General features: G+C 37.7%; 1 protein-coding gene across 22 annotated transcripts in view; it reads right to left on the reverse strand.

Moving 5' to 3' along the window:
- NF1 (neurofibromin 1) overlaps positions 1–22,194 on the reverse strand; it is a 281,583-nt gene that overhangs the window by 212,929 nt on the left and 46,460 nt on the right. For all 22 annotated transcript variants that reach the window (XM_056819485.1, XM_056819484.1, XM_056819475.1 and 19 more), the window contains one exon: positions 579–722. In XM_056819485.1, the coding sequence (XP_056675463.1) occupies positions 579–722 (144 nt within the window). The remainder of the gene's footprint in view (positions 1–578; positions 723–22,194) is intronic.

The raw sequence follows: 22,194 nt of genomic DNA on the forward strand, positions 1-22,194 counted from the left end.
CTTTTAAACTAGGAGAATTAGGATTAGAAAGAGCTGATGGAGGGTCTTTGCAGAGCAGAAGGAGCAAATTTCATAAAATGGGTAACAGGAAAATCTGGAGCAGCAGAAGGATATTGTTAAAATGGTGTTTGAAGAAAGGAAACACTACCAGAGACCCATCGAAATCAATACTGCATTTTAAATCTAGAATATTATATTTTATTCATTACCCACTTAAATCTAAATTTTATTCCCAATGTGATATTTTTTAAATGTGTAAGCTTAAGGTTACAAAAAATAAAAAAACTGAAAAACATATTCAGAAAAGGTTAGCAATCAAATCTGTTATGTGTTCTTGAGAAGCCTCTTAAATCATGATCTGATCAATACTCAGGGGCTCATTGTCAATAGATGGGGCCAGTGAAAAACTTTAAGTGAAAGAAAAAGGTGGGGAACGTTGTTTCTGGGAATTCCTATAAGATAAATTAATTAATACAACACTTTCTCCAGTGCAAGTTAAGAAATAAGTTTTCCCATAAATTGTGCCATGATTACCCTTGAACCGCCCCCCCCGTAAAAACAATAAATCAAATACTTACCATATTGTTAACATTTTTTAAAATATTGGTGAGGCCACTTATAACCAGAGAAAACTTGTATTTGGAAATGTTGATAAGACACTCCTTGTTGTGTTCAGTGCTGACTTTGGTGTGTGTAGTCTGCTGTCCAGCTTTAATTGGAAGCTATGGGGCAAAAAATTTAAGCTAACATTGGTCATTATAATTAACTACAATTTCATTGAAAATCAAGAAATTCCATTTAGAAATCAAAAATCACCAATGAGTTTTTTCCTTCCACTTTCCCTTCTCTGTATTTGAAATATTAACATCAAGCACAACATTCCCTGGAAATTCAAGCATTGCTCTTTATTCTTTATTCTCTCTCTGGAAGCCCATTCATAGACTAAAAGTCTACAGTCACCCATGGTCCTATATCAGAAACCTGACTCAAAAGTTACAAGTGAATGGTTCCTTTCTGGGAAAAAAATTGTCTAACCAAAGAATATCTACAATAAAATGCCCCATTTCTAACATGTTCTACTCACTGCAATCAATCTGTACAAGAGGATTGCTACACTAAGGAAATGAGCCCAAACTACAACATGGGCTTTCTCTTCTACAATACATCTGCAGTTTGACATCTTTCAGAAATAAGAGCAGGTACCACGAGGTACAAACATACCAAGGATGGCCACAATTAAAAAATCTACCTTCAGCTACACAGTTAAGAGAATCATTAACTGGAAGAAAACACTCAAGTGAATTTGGTTTCCTGTTCTGTAGAGGAAAGGGGGGTGGGGGAAATAAGGTCATATAACCTATAAGTTGATCTCCAGTCAGAAGCAGCACAATTGGTATATCTAGAATTATGTAGATGTTTTCAAGTGCACATATGTAATCAAATATACACTGGATTCAAATCCCCTCCCTACAAAGTGCCCCAGCAAGTTTTGTGCCTGATAAAGCTCCTGAGATACTTTGAGAGGGAAAGGTCAATACACAGCATAAGAGATTGGGGGAAGAAATCAACTGTTCTAATGAGAAGTCTACATGTATAAACTATATGATGGGCAAATAGGAATGTCATTTAGATGCCATTTAGAGCTAAATGGGTTCCTGGAGATACTCAACTTCCTGACTTGTAAAATAGGGCTAATCCTTATACCATCTGCCTCATAGGGCTGATACAACAAAAGTGACCTATGAACCCTAAAGCATCATATAAACGAGATATTAATGTTATTACTATTATAATATAACTGGATTGTTTAACCACAGCTGCCCAATATTAGGGCAAAATGAATGTATCTACAAAACAACACTAATAACCTTGGATTTTTCATAACTTATAGGAAAGTATAAGAAAGCATGCAAACATGTGTATAACACCATCTTGAACAAATTTATAATAGTTGCTGATATGCTGATAGTTTGAAAATCCCAATAAACAACACAAATGCAAAACAAAAATCTAGCTAGTTCTACCATCACATGGATCCTCTCCTAAGAGTAAGAAAGCCCTTCCTTTGGAGAACATTTATTCTCCCCTTTACTGCTATCTACCATACCTCCCAAACTTGATACTCGTGAACTTAGTTTTCAGAAGTCAACTATAAGATCTTGTTTACATTCATTCCTAGATGCTCTCATTACTCTTTAGTTCCTCCTAGTAAAATGTAAGCTCCCTGAGGGCAGCAGTTATAAAAAGGATCATTTTTATCTTTGTATCCCATCACTCAAGACAATAAGTAGCAAGCAGTGAAGGAATACCCAGTTTATTGTATGAACATCAGAACTAAAAAATATCTCACCTTTCTAGAATAGGTTAAGCCCATATTCATAGCCATACTCTTTGTGGTGGCAAAAATAAAAGAAAGCGGGCAGGGTCTTTTTGAGGGCTTGGGCATGGTCTCTGGGAGAGAGCAGACAGGTATGGGAGAGGGAGAAAATGCCTATAGAACACATGGTCTGAGAACTTGGAGTAATGAAGGGACTTTAACTTTATGCTTATTTACCTTTTCTAATAAACTTTATGAAAAATAATAACTGGTATATATATATTGATTGTAATTATAACAAACTGCAATTTGTTCAGTCATTCTCCAATCAAAGGGTATCCTCTCATTTTCCAATTTTTTGCCATCACAAAGAGCGCAGCTATGAATATTTTGGTACAAGTATTTTTTTTGCCTCTTCTATCTCTTTGGGGTACAAACCCAGCAGTGCTATGGGCTGGATCAAAGGGTAGGCGGTCTTTTAGCGCCCTTTGGGCCTCGTTCCAAATTGCCATCCAGAATGGTTGGATCAATTCACAACTCCACCAGCAATGTATTAATGTTCCAAATTTGCCACATCCCCTCCAACAGGAAAAAATATTTTAAAATAATTTTTAAAAAACGAAAATTCTGAAAACAAACAAACAAAAAAAATAGGTTAAATCCAATGAGCTCATTTGTTGAGTGGAACCATCCTTTGCTTAGGTTCAAACACCTTACAAAGCACAGGATGGGAACAGCAAGGCTAATAAATAATAGATCTTGAGGAAAAGACCTCAGGGCTTTGGCAGTCACAAGTCAACACTGAGCTGGATCAGTCAAAAAGTCTGGTGTTGCCAGGAGTTTCAGGGGCAGGGGACCTGCCCAGAGCACATATCTCAAAAGTGTCAGAGGCAGAGGCTTGAGTCTAAGGTTTTCTGACTTCTAGCCTGGCACTCTGCTAGGATTCTCTCTAGCCAAGAACTGTCAACCCTTTCAAGGGCAAAAAGAAGAGGAACAAAGAGGCATTGGAAGAATCACTGTGAGACTTGTTTTTAACCCAACATAACTTTAAGAACCTTAGAATAAAATTAGCTTTATCCCATCCAAAACAGTTATCTTGGAGGGTTATAGGTTTATTCTAATACCACTGCCATTGCCCAAATCATCATTAGAATCTTTTCTTAGTGAATTCTTTATCTATATTTTGAAGAGCCTCAGTGGTAGCAAAGCATTATCCCTTGGGAACAGCTTTGATGGTTAAAAACATTCCAGTTATTCAGTCAAATCTGATGGAAAAGGGAGTAATCAAACTGGGTAACATATATATATATATATATTTTCATATATATATATATATTTATCACAAACAGGATACAACTGTAAAGTAATGGTACTAATTTACTTTTGAACTCAAACTGACTCTGATGGCAATTTTGGGTCCCACTGGAATATGACATCATAGATGTCACACTGAAAAAGACCCTGAAGATCATCTAGTCATGGGGTTCTTAACCTAGGATTCAGACCATTAGGGTCCATGGATGGATTTCAAGGCTTTTGTGAACTTAGGTGATTTCCTTTTCTATATATTTTGTCTTCTATATTCACAGACATGACATTAAGGAGATAATTAGACTGCTGCCAAAGACGTCCATACAAATAAGGTAAAGAACCCCTGATCTACTCAAACACAATCACCTTAGAGATGAGGAAATTTAGATTCATCTAGGTTCAGTGAAATGTATCCAGGGTTACACATTAATAGAAGTGGAATTCAAACTCAAAGCTTCAAACTTCAAATCCAGTTGTCCTTCTGTTATCCCACGCTATCCTTCCAACTTAAACTGTTGGTAGAATCACTGTCATAAAATGGAAGAGACCTCAGAGTCCATTGAGTCCAGCTCATTCTGGGTTAGAATTAAACAAATAGGCATCTGGCTTTTGTTGTAAGAGGTCAAGTAATGGAGAACCAATTACTTACAGAGACTGCTCATTCTTCTTTTAGAAAGGGTTAATTGTTAGCAAGTGTTTTCTTATATCAAGCCTAAAACTGCCTCTCCACAACTTCTACCCAATGCCCCTGGTTCTGTCATTAGAGCCAAAGAGAATAAATCTAATATTTTTTTTTCCCACAAGACAACCCTTGAAATATATAACAGCTATCATGACCCTATGTTCCACAGCCATTCTTCCATTAAGTCTTCTATTCCTTAGGCTAAACCTCTTCAGTTTCTTGACAAGATTATTGTATGTCATGGTTTCCTATTTTCCTACTATTCCTTATCACCCTATATTCTACAGAATGCCAAAGATAATCAGTAAGTGCAGTTATGTTTAAGAAAACCCACTGCTAACCTCTAGAAAAAACCACTGACTGGTGACTATCTGTAGTCACCGAACTTCCAACATCTAAGCCACTAAAATCTGCAAGAGAGTGAGAACAAGGATAAGAAAGGAAGTTCACACCAAATTCCCCACAAGCCTAAAGTCTAGAAGAAGAGGTTCAGTCAAACAAAAGAGGAGAACTAAGAGGGAGATTTAGGTCTAGTTCCAACTCTGAACATACATACAAAAAAGTCTCTGCTACATGCACTCAAGGGTGATAAGAAACACAAGCCAAAATAAAAGATGGTCTCCTTGACAGAGAGAAAGGAGGGCTTGGCTGGCTGATTATAAATTGGAGTACAATTCTAGCATTCAAACAACTTGATGGAAAGAGTCCAATTCCTGTAAAATTTGATCTATTCATCTTTCATGCTGATATTAAAAGAAGAACCACAAAAGCAGTGAAAAGAACATTTGAAGGGCTAAAAAGATGAAAACTGGGCAATGTGAAGAAGGCCAATACAGGTCAGGGATGATCTAGTGAGGCAGGAGAAGAGGAACCAAATAAGCTCCCAAGGCTATATTACTCTTTCTTGTGTGTGTTCGTGTGTGTCTGTGTCTGTGTGTGCGCTCACATGATTTTCTTCCCTCTTACTATTTTTCCAATACCATCAAATTTTCCTTCAAAGTTTCCAGCCTTCAAGGGATCTCCCTCTCCTATTCTTTACTGGAAAGCTTCCATTTCCACTTCAGATCCCATAAAGAAACACCAAGGACAAAATAAGTGTTCTTTTCATTGGAAAAAGAAATGAATGTTGCTTTAGATATAATAATCAAATAACTCAACAGACCACTCATCTAAATGTGTGTCAAGCAATAGGACAATATGAAATATTTAACTACTCCATTTTCTGGGTGTAAATCTCTTTCAAATAATTTTCCTTTCACTAAGGAGTGAAAAATACATTCATTATAATGTGGTGGGGCTCAAATAAAGTATTATTATGTCATCAGCAACAGCACCAAAAAGCTTTATTAAAGATAGGGAAATCTGTGTCCCAAGACACTAGCAAAAATCTTAGGTGAACATGACTCCCCATTTGATTTTTTACTTTCTTTTCAATCTTCAGCAGGCTGGTAATCAGTCACAGCTTTCTTGGGATCCTATACAAAATAAAAAGGGTGGCTGGAAGGTCCCTTCCATATGCTCTTAAGAGGAGAAACTTGGTTTGAAGAAAGTTTTCAAGAGGTATTTTGTTCAGTGCTTTTGCTCTATCTAGAAAAAGTCTTATGTTTCTACTGGGGAAAGGGAGAGGAATGAAAGTACAGTTCATGCCCATTTGTGAAGCTACACACGCAACAAATATACGCAACAAGCAAGAGGAGCACCAAGTTCTACTGCCTAGAGACCAATCAACTGAGCCTAATGGATATGGACAGGGAAACTTAGTTCAGAGGAAAAGCATAACTAGACAATGGCTCTGAGAGAGGTAATGGGCAGCACTGTATATTAAGAAGACATCTTGGGGCCAGCTAGGTGGCTCAGTGAATTGAGAGCCAGGCCTAGAGATGGGAGGTCCTAGGTTCAAACCTTGCCTCAGACACTTCCTAGCTGTGTGACCCTGGGCAAGTCACTTAACCCCCAATGCCACTCTTCTGCCTTGGAACCAATACACAGTATTGACTCCAAGACTGAAGGTAAGGGTTCTTAAAAAAAAAACAAAAAAAAAACATCCTGCCTGAGAGGCCATGTGGCACAATAGGCAGAAGCAGCGGCAGACCCAGGTTAAAGCACTGAGGTGCCATTTTGAGTATTTCTGCAAATGTTCTGGTCTAGATAGCAGTTACTACTACTCCTCTTGCAAGGGCACTCAAATACCAAGGAGAGGAGGGCCAAAGGCAAACATCTTGGGTTGTGGTGACCATGTGACCAGAATAGTCTAAGATCTCTACTGGGCAAGAAGAAGTCATGGATGAGGAAATTGGGAAAGAGCTGACCCACCTGGCATTGAGTGTAGATGGAGGATCTCACTCATCGGGGCATTGCTGGATGTCTTCTTTTCTACACAAAGTAGAGTAGCCTTTTTTGACGTGCCTAAATGATCATATCATCTCCCTAAAGAGGAGGGTCCAATAGAAGTATTTATCATCTAATTTTCACCAAAAGAGAGAAAGTGGATTCTGGTACTGAAATGATGAAAATCTTAAGAGACTGCTCTGTCTTAGGATATATGAGGGAAAAGGATAATTAGGAGTCATCTAAAATATATGCCCCCGGGGGATGAAGTCAAGATGGTGGCTTAGAAGGAGCAAAAGTTCAGACCTCTGAAAACCCTTCCTTACCGATCACAAACCGAATGCTCCTAGGGGACTGAAAATCAAACCTAACAACAGGACAGAGCCAAGGAACCCTCTTGCTGGACTCAATCCAAAAGGTACACCCCCCAAAAGCCAGAATCTGAGAACACTCAGGTTTAAGGGGAAGGCAGAAGGAAGGTCCCAGGAACCCCCACCACCACCTAGAGCTCTAAGCCTCCAGCAGCAGTGGGAACCTCTGGGTGGGCAAAGGCACCTGTCTGGAGGGAGTACCTTGCGGGCAGAGCTGTGCCAGGCTCCGAGTGTCGAATACGGGCGGCGGGGAAGGAGCTGGAGAAGGAGCATAGAGCAGACAGCCTGGTCACAGCAGCTGAGACCCTCCATATTGCTCCAGCCTTCCAGGAGGTTTTGGCCTCAGGGCACATCCAGCCCAACCCAGCTGAACTTAAATTCCAACAAAAGTTTTCAGAGGTCAGGGAAGTCCAAACTTCAACACCCCTTCCTCAGACTGCTGGACTTTAATTTAATCCAATCAAAAGCCTCCAGAGGACAGCGAAGCTCAAACTTCAACACCCCTGCCCCACAGACTGCAGGAAGAGATGATCTTCTGCCAAAGCTCCAAGAGGGGATACTGACAGAAACCCCCAAAACTAAAAAAAATGAGAGGAGCAAGAGCACAGACAAATACGGGCAGCAAAGAAGGGGTAAATATCAGCAAACAACAGAAAAAGAAGAAAGAAATTACAATAGACAGCTTTTGTACAGGCAACAAGCAAAGAGCAAACGGAACAGAGGGAAAGGGATCAGCAAACCATAAATCAGAAATCCCAGCGAATTGAATACAGGCTTTGGAAGAACTCAAAATGCAATTCAAAACACAATTAAGAGAGGCTGAAGACAATTGGGGGGAAAAAAAAAACTTAAAAACTAAGATAAATCATCTGGAAACAGAAAACAGTGTCTTGAAAGCCAAAACCAAACAGCTTGAAAATGAGGCAAAGGAGGTGAAAGATGAGGCAAAGGATCTGAGAGATGAGGCAAAGAGGATGAAAGATGACCTCCAAAGAAAATCAGACCAGAAGGAGAAGGATAACCAAAAGCCAGGGATAAAATCCAGTCTTTAAGAACCAGAATACAACAACTAGAATTAAGTGACCTCACAAGGCACCAGGACACTATAAAACAAAAACCAAAAGAATGAAAAAATTGAGGAAAATATGAAGCATCTAATTCACAAAACAGAAGATTTAGAAAATCATTCAAGGAGAGATAATTTAAGAATCATTGGTCTACCAGAAGACCAAAACAAAAGAAAAAGCCAGGACATAATACTACAAGAAATTATCCAAGAAAACTGCCCCGATATTCTACAATAAGAGGAAAAAGTGGAGATTGAAAGAATCCACAGATCACCTACTGTACTTAATCCCCAACCCAGGAATGTTATAGCCAAATTCAAGAACTGTCAGTCATTCAGATACCATGGAACCACAGTGAGGATAACACAGGATCTGGCTGCATCTACACTGAAGGACCGAAAGTCATGGAATATAATATTCCGGAAAGCAAGGGAACTAGGTCTACAACCAAGAATAAACTACCCAGCAAAACTGACTATATTCTTACAGGGGAAAGTATGATCATTCAACAAAATAGAAGAATTCCAAGAATTTGTAAAGAAAAGACCATACCAGAACAGAAAATTTGATATCCAAGCACAGAACTCAAGAGGATTATCAAAAGGTAATTAAAAAAGAGGGAAAAGAGAAAAACAAAACAACAACAACATTTTTTAAGAGACTCAATAACTTAAAATGATATGTATCCCTATAAGAAAAGAGGTCATTGGTAACTCTTAAAAATTGTTGTTATCACCTGGGCAGCTAGAAGAATTACACTTAAATGAAACAGTGACAAACTGTATAGGATGAAATAACAAGACATAAAATAGGTATATAGACATATGTTTGCATAAATACATATACATGTATATGTATATACACACATACAACTAGAGATAAAAAAGAGGTTAATACTAAAAGAAATGGGAAAAGAAACAAAAGGGGGTAAATTTATATGTCACAAAGAAGCTCATGGCGGGAGGGGGAAGAATATCAACACACTGGAAGGTAAAGAGGTTGAAGACAGGAAATACTCAACTCTTACATGCATTGAAATTGACCCAAGGAGGGAAGAACAATTCAATCCATTGGGGCAATCAATAGATCCGCACCCTATAGGGGAGTACAAGTGTAACAAATGGATTGGTGGGGAGTGAAGCAGTATAAGGGAGGGAGAGGGTGGGGGGGTCATTTTAAAAAGATTGCAAAGAAAATAAGAAGGGAGGGGGGTAGAAAGGGAAGTAAAATAAGGGTGGGGATTAGGGGGACTGATTAAAAACAAACATTGGTATAGAAGTAAATAGTGAAAGAAGAAAAGGCAGGACTAGGAGTAGAAATCAAAATGCTGGGAAATACACAGCTGGTAATCATAACTGAATGTGAATGGAATGAACTCACCCATAAAATGCAAGCAAATAGCAGAGTGGATTAGAATCCAAAACCCTACCATATGCTGTCTACAAGAAACACACATGAGGAAAATAGATAAACATAGGGTGAAAGTAAGAGGATGGAGCCAAATCTATTGGGCATCAACTGATAAAAAGAAGGCAGGAATCACAATCATGATATGTGACAAAGCCGAAATAAAAATAAATCTAGTTAAAAGAGATAGGAAAGGTAATTACATCCTGATAAAAGGCAATATAGATAGTGAGGAAATATCAGTACTCAACATGTATGTACCAAATGGCATAGTGTCCAAATTTCTAAAGGAGAAACTAGTGGAGCACGAGGATGAAATAGATAGAAAAATTATACTAGTGGGAGACCTGAACCTTCCTCTATCTAATCTAGATAAATTAAACCAAAAAATTAATAAGAAAGAGGTAAGAGAAGTGAATGAAATCTTAGAAAAATTAGAGTTAGTAGATATGTGGAGAAAAATAAATAGGGGCAAAAAGGAATACACCTTCTTTTCTGCAGCACATGGTATATTCACAAAAATTGACCATGTATTAGGGCATAAAAACATTGCAAGCAAGTGCAAAAGAGCAGAAATAATAAATGCAACCTTCTCAGATCACAATGCAATTAAAGTAATAATTAGTAAGGGTACATGGAGAGGTAAATCAAAAATTAATTGGAAATTAAACAATACAATTCTCCAAAACCAGTTAAAGAACAAGTCATAGAAACAATTAATAATTTCATTTAAGAATATGACCATGATCAACCAAAAAGCTAATCGAAATAATCAACAACTTTAGCAAAGTTGCAGGATACAAAATAAACCCACATAAGTCATCAGCATTTCTATATAATTCCAACACAGCTCAGCAGCAAGAACTAGAAAGAGAAATCCCATTCAAAATTACCCAAGACAAAATAAAATACTTAGGAATCTATCTCCCGAGACAAACACAGGATCTATATGAACACAACTACAAAACACTTTCCACACAACTAAAACTAGACTTGAACAATTGGAAGAACATTAACTGCTCATGGGTAGGACGAGCCAATATAATAAAAATGACCATCCTACCCAAACTCATCTATCTATTTAGTGCCATACCCATGGAACTTCCAAAAATTTTTTTTACTGATTTAGAAAAAACCATAACAAAGTTCATTTGGAAGAACAAAAGATCAAGGATATCCAGGGAAATAATGAAAAAAAATACAAAGGAAGGGGGTCTTGCAGTCCCAGATCTCAGACTATATTACAAAGCAGCGGTCATCAAAACAATTTGGTACTGGCTAAGAGACAGAAAGGAGGATCAGTGGAATAGACTGGGGGCAAGCAACCTCAGCAAGACAGTATATGACAAACCCAAAGATCCCAGCTTTTGGGACAAAAATCCACTATTTCATAAAAACTGCTGGGAAAATTGGAGGACAGTATGGGAAAGATTAGGCTTAGATCAACACCTCACACCCTACACCAAGATAAATTCAAAATGGATGAATGACTTGAACATAAAGAAGGAAACTATAAGAAAATTAGGCGAACACAGAATAGTATACATGTCAGACCTTTGGGAAGGGAAATACTTCAAAACCAAGCAAGAATTAGAAAGAGTTACAAAATGCAAAATAAATAATCTGGATTACATCAAATTAAAAAGTTTTTGTACAAACAAAACCAATGTAACCAAAATCAGAAGGGTAGCAACAAATTGGGAAACAATCTTCATAAAAACCTCTGACAAAGGTTTAATTACTAAAATTTATAAAGAACTAAATCAATTGTACAAAAAATCAAGCCATTCTCCAATTGACAAATGGGCAAGGGACATGAACAGGCAATTCTCAGCCAAAGAAATCAAAACTATTAATAAGCACATGAAAAAGTGCTCTACATCTCTTATAATCAGAGAGATGCAAATCAAAACAACTCTGAGGTATCATCTCACACCTAGCAGATTGGCTAACATGACAGCTATGCAAAGTAATGAATGCTGGAGGGGATGTGGCAAAGTGGGGACATTAATTCATTGCTGGTGGAGTTGTGAATTGATCCAACCATTCTGGAGGGCAACTTGGAACTATGTCCAAAGGGCGATAAAAGACTGTCTGCCCTTTGATCCAGCCATAGCACTGTTGGGCTTGTACCCCAAAGAGATAATGGACAAAAAGACTTGTACAAGAATATTCATAGCTGCGCTCTTTGTGGTGGCCAAAAATTGGAAAATGAGGGAATGCCCTTCAATTGGGGAATGGCTGAACAAATTGTGGTATATGTTGGTGATGGAATACTATTGTGCTAAAAGGAATAATAAAGTGGAGGAGTTCCATGGAGACTGGAACAACCTCCAGGAAGTGATGCAGAGCGAGAGGAGCAGAACCAGGAAAACATTATACACAGAGACTGATACATTGTGGTACAATCGAAGGTGATGGACTTCTCCATTAGTATCAATGCAATTTCCCTGAACAATCTGCAGGGATCTAAAAAAAAAAATACTACCCACAAGCAGAGGATAAACTGTGGAAGTAAAAACACCGATGAAAAGCAACTGCTTGACTACAGGGTTGGAGGAGATAAGACTGAGGAGAGACTCTAAATGAACACTATAATGCAAATTCCAACAACAGGGAAATGGGTTCAAGTCAAGAACACATGTGATAACCAGTGGAATCATGCGTCGGTTATGGGAGAGGGAAAGGCGGGGGGGGGGGGGGGGGGGAAGGGGAGGGGAGGAAAAGAAAACGATCTTTGTTTCCAGTGAATAATGTATGAAAACGACCAAATAAAATAATGTTTAAAAAAAAAAAAAGAATATGACCATGATGAGACATCCTTTCAAAACCTATGGGATGCAGCCAAAGCAGTATTCAGGGGAAAATTTATATCCTTGAGTTCATATATCAACAAATTAGGGAGAGCAGAGGTCAATGAATTGGGCATGTAAATTAAAAAACTAGAAAGTGAACAAATTAAAAATCCTCAGATGAAAACTAAATTAGAAATCCTAAAAATCAAAGAAGAAATTAATAAAACTGAAAGTCAAAGAACTATTGATTTAATAAATAAGACTAGAAGCTGGTACTTTGAAAAAACAAATAAAATAGACAAAGTACTGGTCAGTCTGATTTAAAAAAGGAAAGAAATAAACCAAATTGATAGTATCCAAGAAGAAAAGGGAAACCTCATCTCTAATGAAGAGGAAATTAAGGCAATCATTAAAAACTATTATGCACAATTATATGGCAAAAAATATTGGAATCTAGTTGATATGGATGAATACTTACAAAAATGTAAATTGCCTAGACTAACAGAAGAAATAGATTACCTAAACAACCCCATATCAGAAAAAGAAATTGAACAAGCCATCAAAGAACTCCCTAAGAAAAAATCCCCAGGTCCAGATGGATTCACAAATGAATTCTATCAAACATTCAAAGAACAACTAATCCCAATATTATACAATTTGATAGAATAAGCAAAGAAGGAGTTCTACCAAATCCATTTTATGACACAAATATGGTACTGATCCCAAAGCCAGGCAGGTCAAAAACAGAGAAAGAAAACTATAGACCAATCTCCCTAATGAATATAGATGCAAAAATCTTAAATGGGACACTAGCAAAAAGACTCCAGCAAGTCATCACAAAAGTTATTCATTATGACCAGGTAGGATTCATACCAGGAATGCATGGATGGTTCAATATTAGGAAAACCATCCACATAAATTGACCATATTAACAAGCAAATTGACAAAAATCACATGATTATCTCAATAGATGGAGAAAAAGCCTTTGATAAAATACAACACTCATTCCTACTGAAAACACTAGAAAGTCTAGGAATAGAAAGGCCTTTCCTAAAAATAATAAACAGTATATATCTAAAACCATCAGCAAACATCATCTGCAATGGGGATAAACAAGAAGTCTTCCCAATAAGATCAAGAGTCAATCAAGGATGCCCATTACCATCTCTATTATTTAACATTGTACTAGAAACAGTAGCAGTATCAATTAGAGAAGAAAAAGAAAATGAAAGTATTAAAATTGGCAATGAGGAGACCAAGCTATCACTCTTTGCGGATGATATGATTGTCTACTTAAAGAATCCCAGAGAATCAACCAAAAAGCTAGTCGAAATAATCAACAACTTTAGCAAAGTTGCAGGATACAAAATAAACCCTCATAAGTTATCAGCATTTCTACGTATTTCCAACACATCTCAGCAGCAATAATTAGAAAAAGAAATTCCATTTAAAATCACCCTAGACAATATAAAATACTTAGGAATCTATCTCCCGAGACAAACACAGGAACTATATGAACAAAACTACAAAATACTCTCCACACAATTAAAACTAGATCTAAACAATTGGAGAAACATTGATTGCTCATGGGGAAGATGAGCTAACAATAAAAATGACAATCCTGCCCAAAGTAATTTACTTATTTAGTGCCATACCCACTGAACTACCAAAAAACTTTTTTACTGAATTAGAAAAAACCATAACAAAGTTCATTTGGAAAAACAAAAGATCAAGGATATCCAGGGAAATCATGAAAAAAAATTCAAAGGAAGGACTTGCAGTCCCAGATCTCAAACTATACTATAAAGCAGTGGTTATCAAAACAATTTGGTACTGGCTAAGTGGAATAGACTAGGGGTAAATGACCTCAGCAAGACAGTCTATGATAAGCCCAAAGATCCAAGTTTTGGGGACCAAAACCCACTATTTGATAAAAACAGCTGGGAAAACTGGAAGACAGTATGGGAGAAATTAGGTTTTGATCAACATATCATACCCTACACCAAGATAAACTCAGAATGAGTGAATGACCTGAATATAAAGAAGGAAACTATACGCAAATTGGGTGAACACAGAATAGTACACTTGTCAGATCTTTGGGAAAGGAAAGATTTTAAAACCAAGCAAGAGTTAGAAAAAAAATCACAAAATATAAAATCAATCATTTTGATTACATCAAACTAAAAAGTTTTTGTACAAACAAAACTAATGCATCCAAAATTAGAAGGGAAGCAACAAGTTGGTAAACAATCTTCATTACAAAAACCTCTGACAAAGGTCTAATTACTCAAATTTATAAAGAACTAAACCAAATGTACAAAAAATCAAGTCATTCTCCAATTGATAAATGGGCAAGGGACATGAATAGGCAATTTTCAGTTAAAGAAATCAAAACTATTAATAAGCACATGAAAAAGTGCTCTAAATCTCTAATAATCAGAGAAATGCAAATCAAAACAACTCTGAGGTATCACCTCATATCTAGCAGTTTGGCTAACATGACAGCAAAGGAAAGTAATGAATGCTGGAGGGGGTGTGGCAAAGTTGGAACATTAATGCATTGCTGGTGGGGTTGTGAATTGATTCAAACATTCTGGAGGGCAATTTGGAACTAGACCCAAAGGGTGCTAAAAGACTGTCTGCCCTTTGATCCAGCCATAGCACTGCTGGGTTTGTACCCCAAAGAGATAAGGAAAAAGACAAGTACAAAAATATTCATAGCTGCGCTCTTTGTGGTGGAAAAAAATTGGAAAATGAGGAGATGCCCTTCAATTGGGGAATGGCTGAACAAATTATGGTATATGTTTGTGATGGAATACTATTGTGATCAAAGGAATAATAAAGTGGAGGAATTCCATGGGAACTGGAACAACCTCCAAGAATTGATGCAGAGTGAGAGGAGCAGAACCAGGAAAACATTGTACACAGAGACTGATACACTGTGGTACAATTGAATGTAATGGACTTCTCCATTAGTGGCAATGCAGTGATCCTGAACAACTTGGAGGAATCTAAGAGAAAAACCACTATCCACATTCAGAGGAAGAACTGTGGGAGTAGAAAACACAGAAGAAAAATAACTGCCTGAAAACAGGGGTCAAAGGGATATGGTTGGGGATGTAGACTCTAAATGAACATCCTAGTGCAAACAACATCATTGAAATAGGTTCTGTTCAAGGACACAAGTAATACCCAATGAAATTGCACATCAGCTGCAGGAAAGGTGGGTTGAGGGGAGGGGGGGAAATAAAGTGAGTATTGTAACCCCAAAAAAATCAAATCAAACAAAAAATAATTAAATAAATGAACAGATTGATATATAAATAAATAAATTGGATTGAATTAAATATATGCCCCCAATCTGGGGAGATCAAATTTCTATGGAAGGTTAAGGTCTCAAATAAAAAAAACAATTCCACCAGCAAGGCTAACACAAAGATAACTCATCAACTGCACAGGAAATATCCATCTCAAGTCAGTCATCAGCAACAGAACAATGGGTTGGGTAGCCCTGTAACTTGAGAAGTTTTACTTTTCAGTCACAAGTATCTTCCCTGACTCATTGTATCAGTTCTCAACTGCCCAATTCTCTATTACTGATTTTATATAAACAGTTCAAAGCTTCAAGCTACTGGTCTGAATCCATCTTAAAACCAAAAGTGTCACATACTAAATAAACAACATACTCGTTTCTCATCTAGAACTCAGAATCTAAGCAAAAGACACCAGACTTCTTACCTCTGAGATCAGAGCCTCAGGAAGACACCCATGGAAATTGGGACACCAAGACCCTTGCTTCCAGGACCAGAGCCTCCAATTTGAGACTTTATCCTCTAAGGTCAAACCCAGAAGCCAAATGTCTTGGTCAAAAACTCCCATAAAGCCATAATTCCAGGCTTTATAATATCCTTCTTCATCAGTACTTGGAAAAAAACTGACTCCATACTCTTCCTTCACAGAATTCTTGAGAATGAAAATCCCAGGCCAAAAAAAAAAAGTGCTGCATTCCCATTATATGGATACCTCTCCAGACTGCCCACTAGCCTTTCTCTCCTGAGCCAATCAACTTCTTCCTCTCCCAGACCTTTGTCCCTTCCAGTTATGGCTTTCCCTAATTATAAGGACACAAAAAAGGCAGGGAACATCTTTCTTTTGACTGCTATTTTTCTTCCTAGAGCATAGCAGCATGCCTAGCACACAGTAAGGCTTTTAAAAATGCTTGTTGACTGAATGTTGGCTTGCTAACTCTAAGATATAAGAGCCCTTCCAGCTCTAAATCTGTGAGCTTATGCCTCAGAGAACTAAGGTTCAAATGAGAAAATGACCAGGACTCTTTGCTAACTTTAGAGAACCATGTTGGCAGCACTTACACAAATAAGTCATTTTTTAATTCTCAAAATTCCAACCTCAGCTAACTTCAAGAACTATTATGTTGTGCCTCTGACTGGCTAACATACTGTCACAAGGAATATGAACTGTTAAATAATGATTTAAAAAAAATTTTTTTCTCTTTATGTTGTAATGGGATATTTGATTTCTTTTTTCCTAACATTCGTGATGCTTAAAGTACATAAAATCAGTATTAATGTTTTTTTTTATTTTTACTTTAAAGATATAGTTTACAGTATCTATTAGCCCTAGTAACTATGCATACCCAAAAGCTTTAGACTATGGAAACCTGCCATTTAATGATAAATATTATGGGACTTTGCTTAATGATTATGTCTGATTCCAAGAGAAGGGAAAAAAAGAGCCACTATACGGTGCCAAGTAGCACAAGGTCAAAACAGACCAAAACCAATCCAGGGAGGATTGTTGAACTTCTATGCCAATACGAAAGGACTTGAGCCTAGTGAGAATCGAGGTTGCGGCATTTGACATATGTTAAGATGCAGGACTCCCTTGTACCACACTCCATGTGCAATATTCTGAATCAAGTACTTCAGTTTGGCTATCATCTTGGCTCCCCCTATCTCTGACAGTGAAGGTAAAATCAGACCAGGGAATGATTTTTCCCATTTGCTGCTGAAACTTATTCCTATCTATCTTATAGTTTGGCACTTTTCTGTAGTCCTGGCTGCAAATGGGTAAAGTGCTATATTGCTGCTATTGTTCTACAGCCTTGTGGGACATAAAAGTCACTTTAATAGAGCCTTGATTCAAGAACCTGTTACAGGTTCATTATTTTTTACTCAGAATTTTATACATGTAAGATTTTTATTTTATTTTTTACCATTTCTGTACTTATTATTTTTATACAGAATTTAAGTCTTGTGGTTTTTTGGGGGGGTGGTTTGTTTTTGTTGTTTTTCTTGACAATTGTTTCATATACCTCATAACTCAGTCATGTATCCTGGTGTGATTCTGGTGTTGGTTAACACACTCCTCAGGGGGGATTGTGTAATTATCCTAAAATCCAAGATTTAAAATTTTCTGGAGAAATTTCAGGAAAAGAAACTTGCCAACACCCAAAATCAAGAAGATCCTTTTGGAGAAGGGGCTGTAAAGATGCCTGAAGAAGCTACATACTATATCAAAAGATCCAGAATGAACTTTGGTATATAATGAACTGAATTGAAGGGGGTTGAACATATTTATTCTGAATGTAAACTCTTATGCCAAAGGAGACTTCCCCCTAATTGGCATTTTGTCAATACATCTATCAATCAATTTTTTGTATTTTATTCTCATCTCTAACTACTGTAACTTCCTCTTAGAAAAATGCAATATTGAATGTACTTTTAGCTAGAAGGTATTTAGAGTTATACAGTTATATTTAAATGATCCATTGGGGAGACTGGTCTCCCAAAGGATCACAAGGGGATTGTGTCAAGGCCATTCATACTGTAAACCTTAAAATTTCTTAGACTTATAAATGTTGGAAATTTCACCATTGGGAAATTTCATACTTGAAAAATTTCCTACTGATAGTCTATTGGAATGTGAACCCCCCCTTGGCATGGGAGGGTCCTTCTCCCTACTTAAGATTACTTTAGGACAGAAACCTTTTGCTGAACAATGGAAAGGGCTTTGACCTATGCTTAAGCATAGAAGAGGAAGTTCTTTGAGTCATGATTGATTTTAGAATTGATACAATAGAGATACTTGGAATGACAGAATCAGGTCTTGGAACTTCCAATCTCCACCCTGCTCAGGGTAACAGGATTTAGGAAGGGCTGCAGCAAAGGATAAAGATTTAATTATTTGAGAATATGACCTTCAACAGACATGTGCAAAGCCACAGACCTCTGGGTGGTCCTGGGTTAAGCTAGAGCCACCATTGGTACAGGGAAGACATGGACAGTGATTGGTAGATGTGAGAAGTGAGGGGAGGGAACTTGGATGGTTTCCTAAAAGATAGCGGGGTCTGAGGACGGAGAGGTTTTGGTTGGAGAGGTTTTTCTCTGAGAGGTTGTGCTCTGAGAAGCTTGCTCTGAAGGAAGCTAGAGGTGGAGGCCCCTGAGACTGTTTCTCCATTTTGGTCACATGAGTGATAGGGACTGGTCTTTTTTCTTTGCCTCAGCTATCTAAGGGCTTGGGCCTTTTGGCCCAGCCTAAACAGAGGGGGTATTTAAGCCCTATTCCCTTCTCTCCCCTTTCTCCCTTTCTCCCTTTCTCCCTTTCTCCCTTTCTCTCTCTCTCTCTCTCTCTCTCTCTCTCTCTCTCTCTCTCTCTCTCTCTCTCTCTCTCTCTCTCTCTCTCTCTCTCTCATACCTTTCTTCCTCCTGTTTGTAATTAAAAACTCCATAAAAGGTTGACTGTTGACTTGAGTTTTCATTTAGGAATTACATAGCTGAATTCCTTGGCGACCTTAAATTAATATATATCAGTCTATTAAAGTGATTTCCTTGTCACATTGTGGCTGACCACATGGGAGTCTAAAGAATTCTCTCAATAAACTTCTGAAATTCCTTGCCTTTTTACTATACCGTCTCACCACTTAGTCCCTTTTAACAAAAAACTTGGCTTAAAGACACAGCTGCTAGAACACGTGAGTATAAAAAACTTTTTCTCTCTTCTCTTTTCTCCTTAAGTTAAATTGGAATCAGCAGTTTTTCTTTTTCTTCCCTTTAATCTTAAGGGACAGCTGGGTAGCTCAGTGGATTGAGAGCCAGCCCTAGAGACAGAAGGTCCTGGGTTCAAATTGGACCTCGGATACTTCCCAGCTGTGTGACTCTGACAGTTAGATAGAAAACAGCTGTTTTAAATCTCAGCAACAGGACCCTAAAGTCCTGGCTGGAAGAGCTGTTTCTAAATATCCTTTCCCTTAAGGAACAACTTCCTAGATTAGGAAAAAACAAAACAAAACAAAACCCTGTGGAAAGTTTGTTGCTTTGCCCTGCTCCCCACGTGTTTTGTGAAATTACAAAATATATATATAAAAATGAGTACTACATTCTTTGACATTTATATGGCAGCTGAAGAATTAAGGGCATTGAGGAATGCAGGATACCTCCAAATTTTTATATTAATAGGTACTGTCATTTTTGTACTCCTCAATACTATATTTAGAGATGCTAAAATAAAAAAAATTGAGGATAAAATGCAAGCCCAATTAGAAGATCTAAAATGTTTCTTACAGGATCAATTGGCAAACACCCACTCTACCAGAAACAGACCTGTTTCTGAACCTTTGAATGAGGAAATTTCCTTCCCTGAAATAGAGATGGAAAACACCTTCCCTATAGCCCAGTTAACAGACTGCTTCTCTCGTGCAGTGAAAATCTTGACTGAATTTAATCCCCAAAACCCTTCCCCTGCAATCCCAGTTTCTCATGTTCCCTCTCCTACAGAAAACCAAATTCCAACGCAAAGGAGATCTTGTCCTCCTAGAGAAACCTGTCCTTGTCAAACTGACCCACAGGTACAAAATTCAACTAGAGGCCTGTTTCCTCTAAGAGAAGTACCTGAAATAGGATGGAATGGGGATGTGGTGACTTTAAGACATAGGATACTGTTTACTCCCCAAGAAATAAATGAATTTACACAAAATATCCCCACATATGAACAAGATCCTTTTCTAGTAGCAAAAAAGATGGGAGACATATTTTTTCAGTATAATCCATCTTACAAGGACGTTGAGAACTTGCTTCAGGCTTTTTTAACTGAACATGAAAAAATTAAAAGAATTGCCCATGTCAACAAAACCTGGGGGCGTAATGCAGCACATTGGCCATCTCAGGATCCTGAATGGGACTATAACAATCCTGAGGATTATCTACAACTATACCGTTGTAGAGAGGCCATCCTCACGGCAATGAAGGAATGTGCAGACAATACAGATAAGTGGCTGGAACTTGAAAAAATTAAGCAAAAGGAAGAAGAAACACCTTCTAGATTTATGGATAGAATAATCGAGTTTGGGGACAGATACTTAGATTGGGACCTAACTAAAGAGAGTAGCTTAAGACAAGTTAGAAGGATCTTTGTAAATAACTCTTGCAAAGCAATTAAGAATTATTTTAGAACACAATGCCCAAGATGGTCAGATATGGACCTTGAAGAATTGTGAAAAACAGCTATATATGTTTTAAAGGGAAACAAAGAAAAGGAGGAAGAAAATAATGATGACATGGAGGAAATGAAGAAAAAAATAAGATATTTAATAGATAGGATAACTAAATTAGAAAGTGGGCATGATAATGAACCAACGACAATTGCCCCTCTCCAGAAATCCAATTATCATTCCATTACTTGCCACTTCTGTGAGAAGAAGGGCCACAAAATGATGGAATGTAGAACCTTTCTTAAGATGATTGGAAGGAATACACAGTTTAATAATAGCTTTAGAAATGATAACTATAGAAATGATGATAATGGTTATAGAAACCAGAATTCTAGAAATTATAATAATGACTATGGAAATAACTATAATGAATATAGAAATAAGAACTTTAGAAACCAGAATTATAGAAATAGGAATTGGGAAAATAAGGACAATGCTCCAAATGAAGAAAATTATAATGATAATGAACAACAACAATATATGAGAAATGGCGCTCGTCCAAAAAATACTCAAGGTACTAATGACCCTCAGAGAGGTGCCCTTCAGGGGGCTGCCCAAGGAATATCCCAAACACAATGATGGTGTCCGGGGAGGGGGGGGCCTGGGCCACAGGAATCAGAGGATACAACCTTTGATTTCCCGGACCCTGATGTCCTACTACCCGTTGTCCCTATCCACTGCCCCCCCATACTAATGAACCTCATGTTACCTTAAAGGTGGGTAACACCTATTATGATTGTCTATTAGACACCGGAGCTTCCTGGTCTGTATTAAAGAGAACACCTGATTTACAATGTTATTCTGTTGGCTCAGAGAACGTAATGGGAGTATCAGGAATAACCCAAAGCGTTAAAAGACTTCCTCCTAGAATGGTGTCTGTAGGACCCCTAGAGGTACAACACTCCTTCCTTTTGATGCCTGACTCCCCTTTAAATTTGCTGGGGAGGGACCTTCTATGCAAACTCAGAGCCACAATAACCTGCTCCCCAGATGGTTCATTATCATTAGAAGTACCAGAAGAATCTTTAAATTTACTCCCTGTAATTCTCCCAGAGAGTCAGGAGAAAAAAGAGCATCCCGTCTTTGCAATACCTAAAGATATACCGGAGTCTCTTTGGGCCACATCTTCTTCCGATGTAGGTTTACTTAAGTTGGCTGTTCCTGTGCAGATAAAAACTAAATCTAGCCCACCTCCTTCTATCCCTCAGTATCCCCTCTCAAAGGACGCAATTGAGGGTATTACACCAATTATTAACTCATTAATAGAACAGGGAATAATAATCCCTTGCAAATCTGAATACAACACGCCCATCCTGCCAATTAAAAAACCAAAAAGAGGGCCCGATGGCAAGTACCTCTATAGATTCGTACAGGATCTAAGGGCAGTGAATAATCACGTTATAAAGAGAC

This window comes from Monodelphis domestica, chromosome 2 (genome assembly GCF_027887165.1).
Source record: "Monodelphis domestica isolate mMonDom1 chromosome 2, mMonDom1.pri, whole genome shotgun sequence".
Classification (NCBI taxonomy): domain Eukaryota; kingdom Metazoa; phylum Chordata; class Mammalia; order Didelphimorphia; family Didelphidae; genus Monodelphis; species Monodelphis domestica.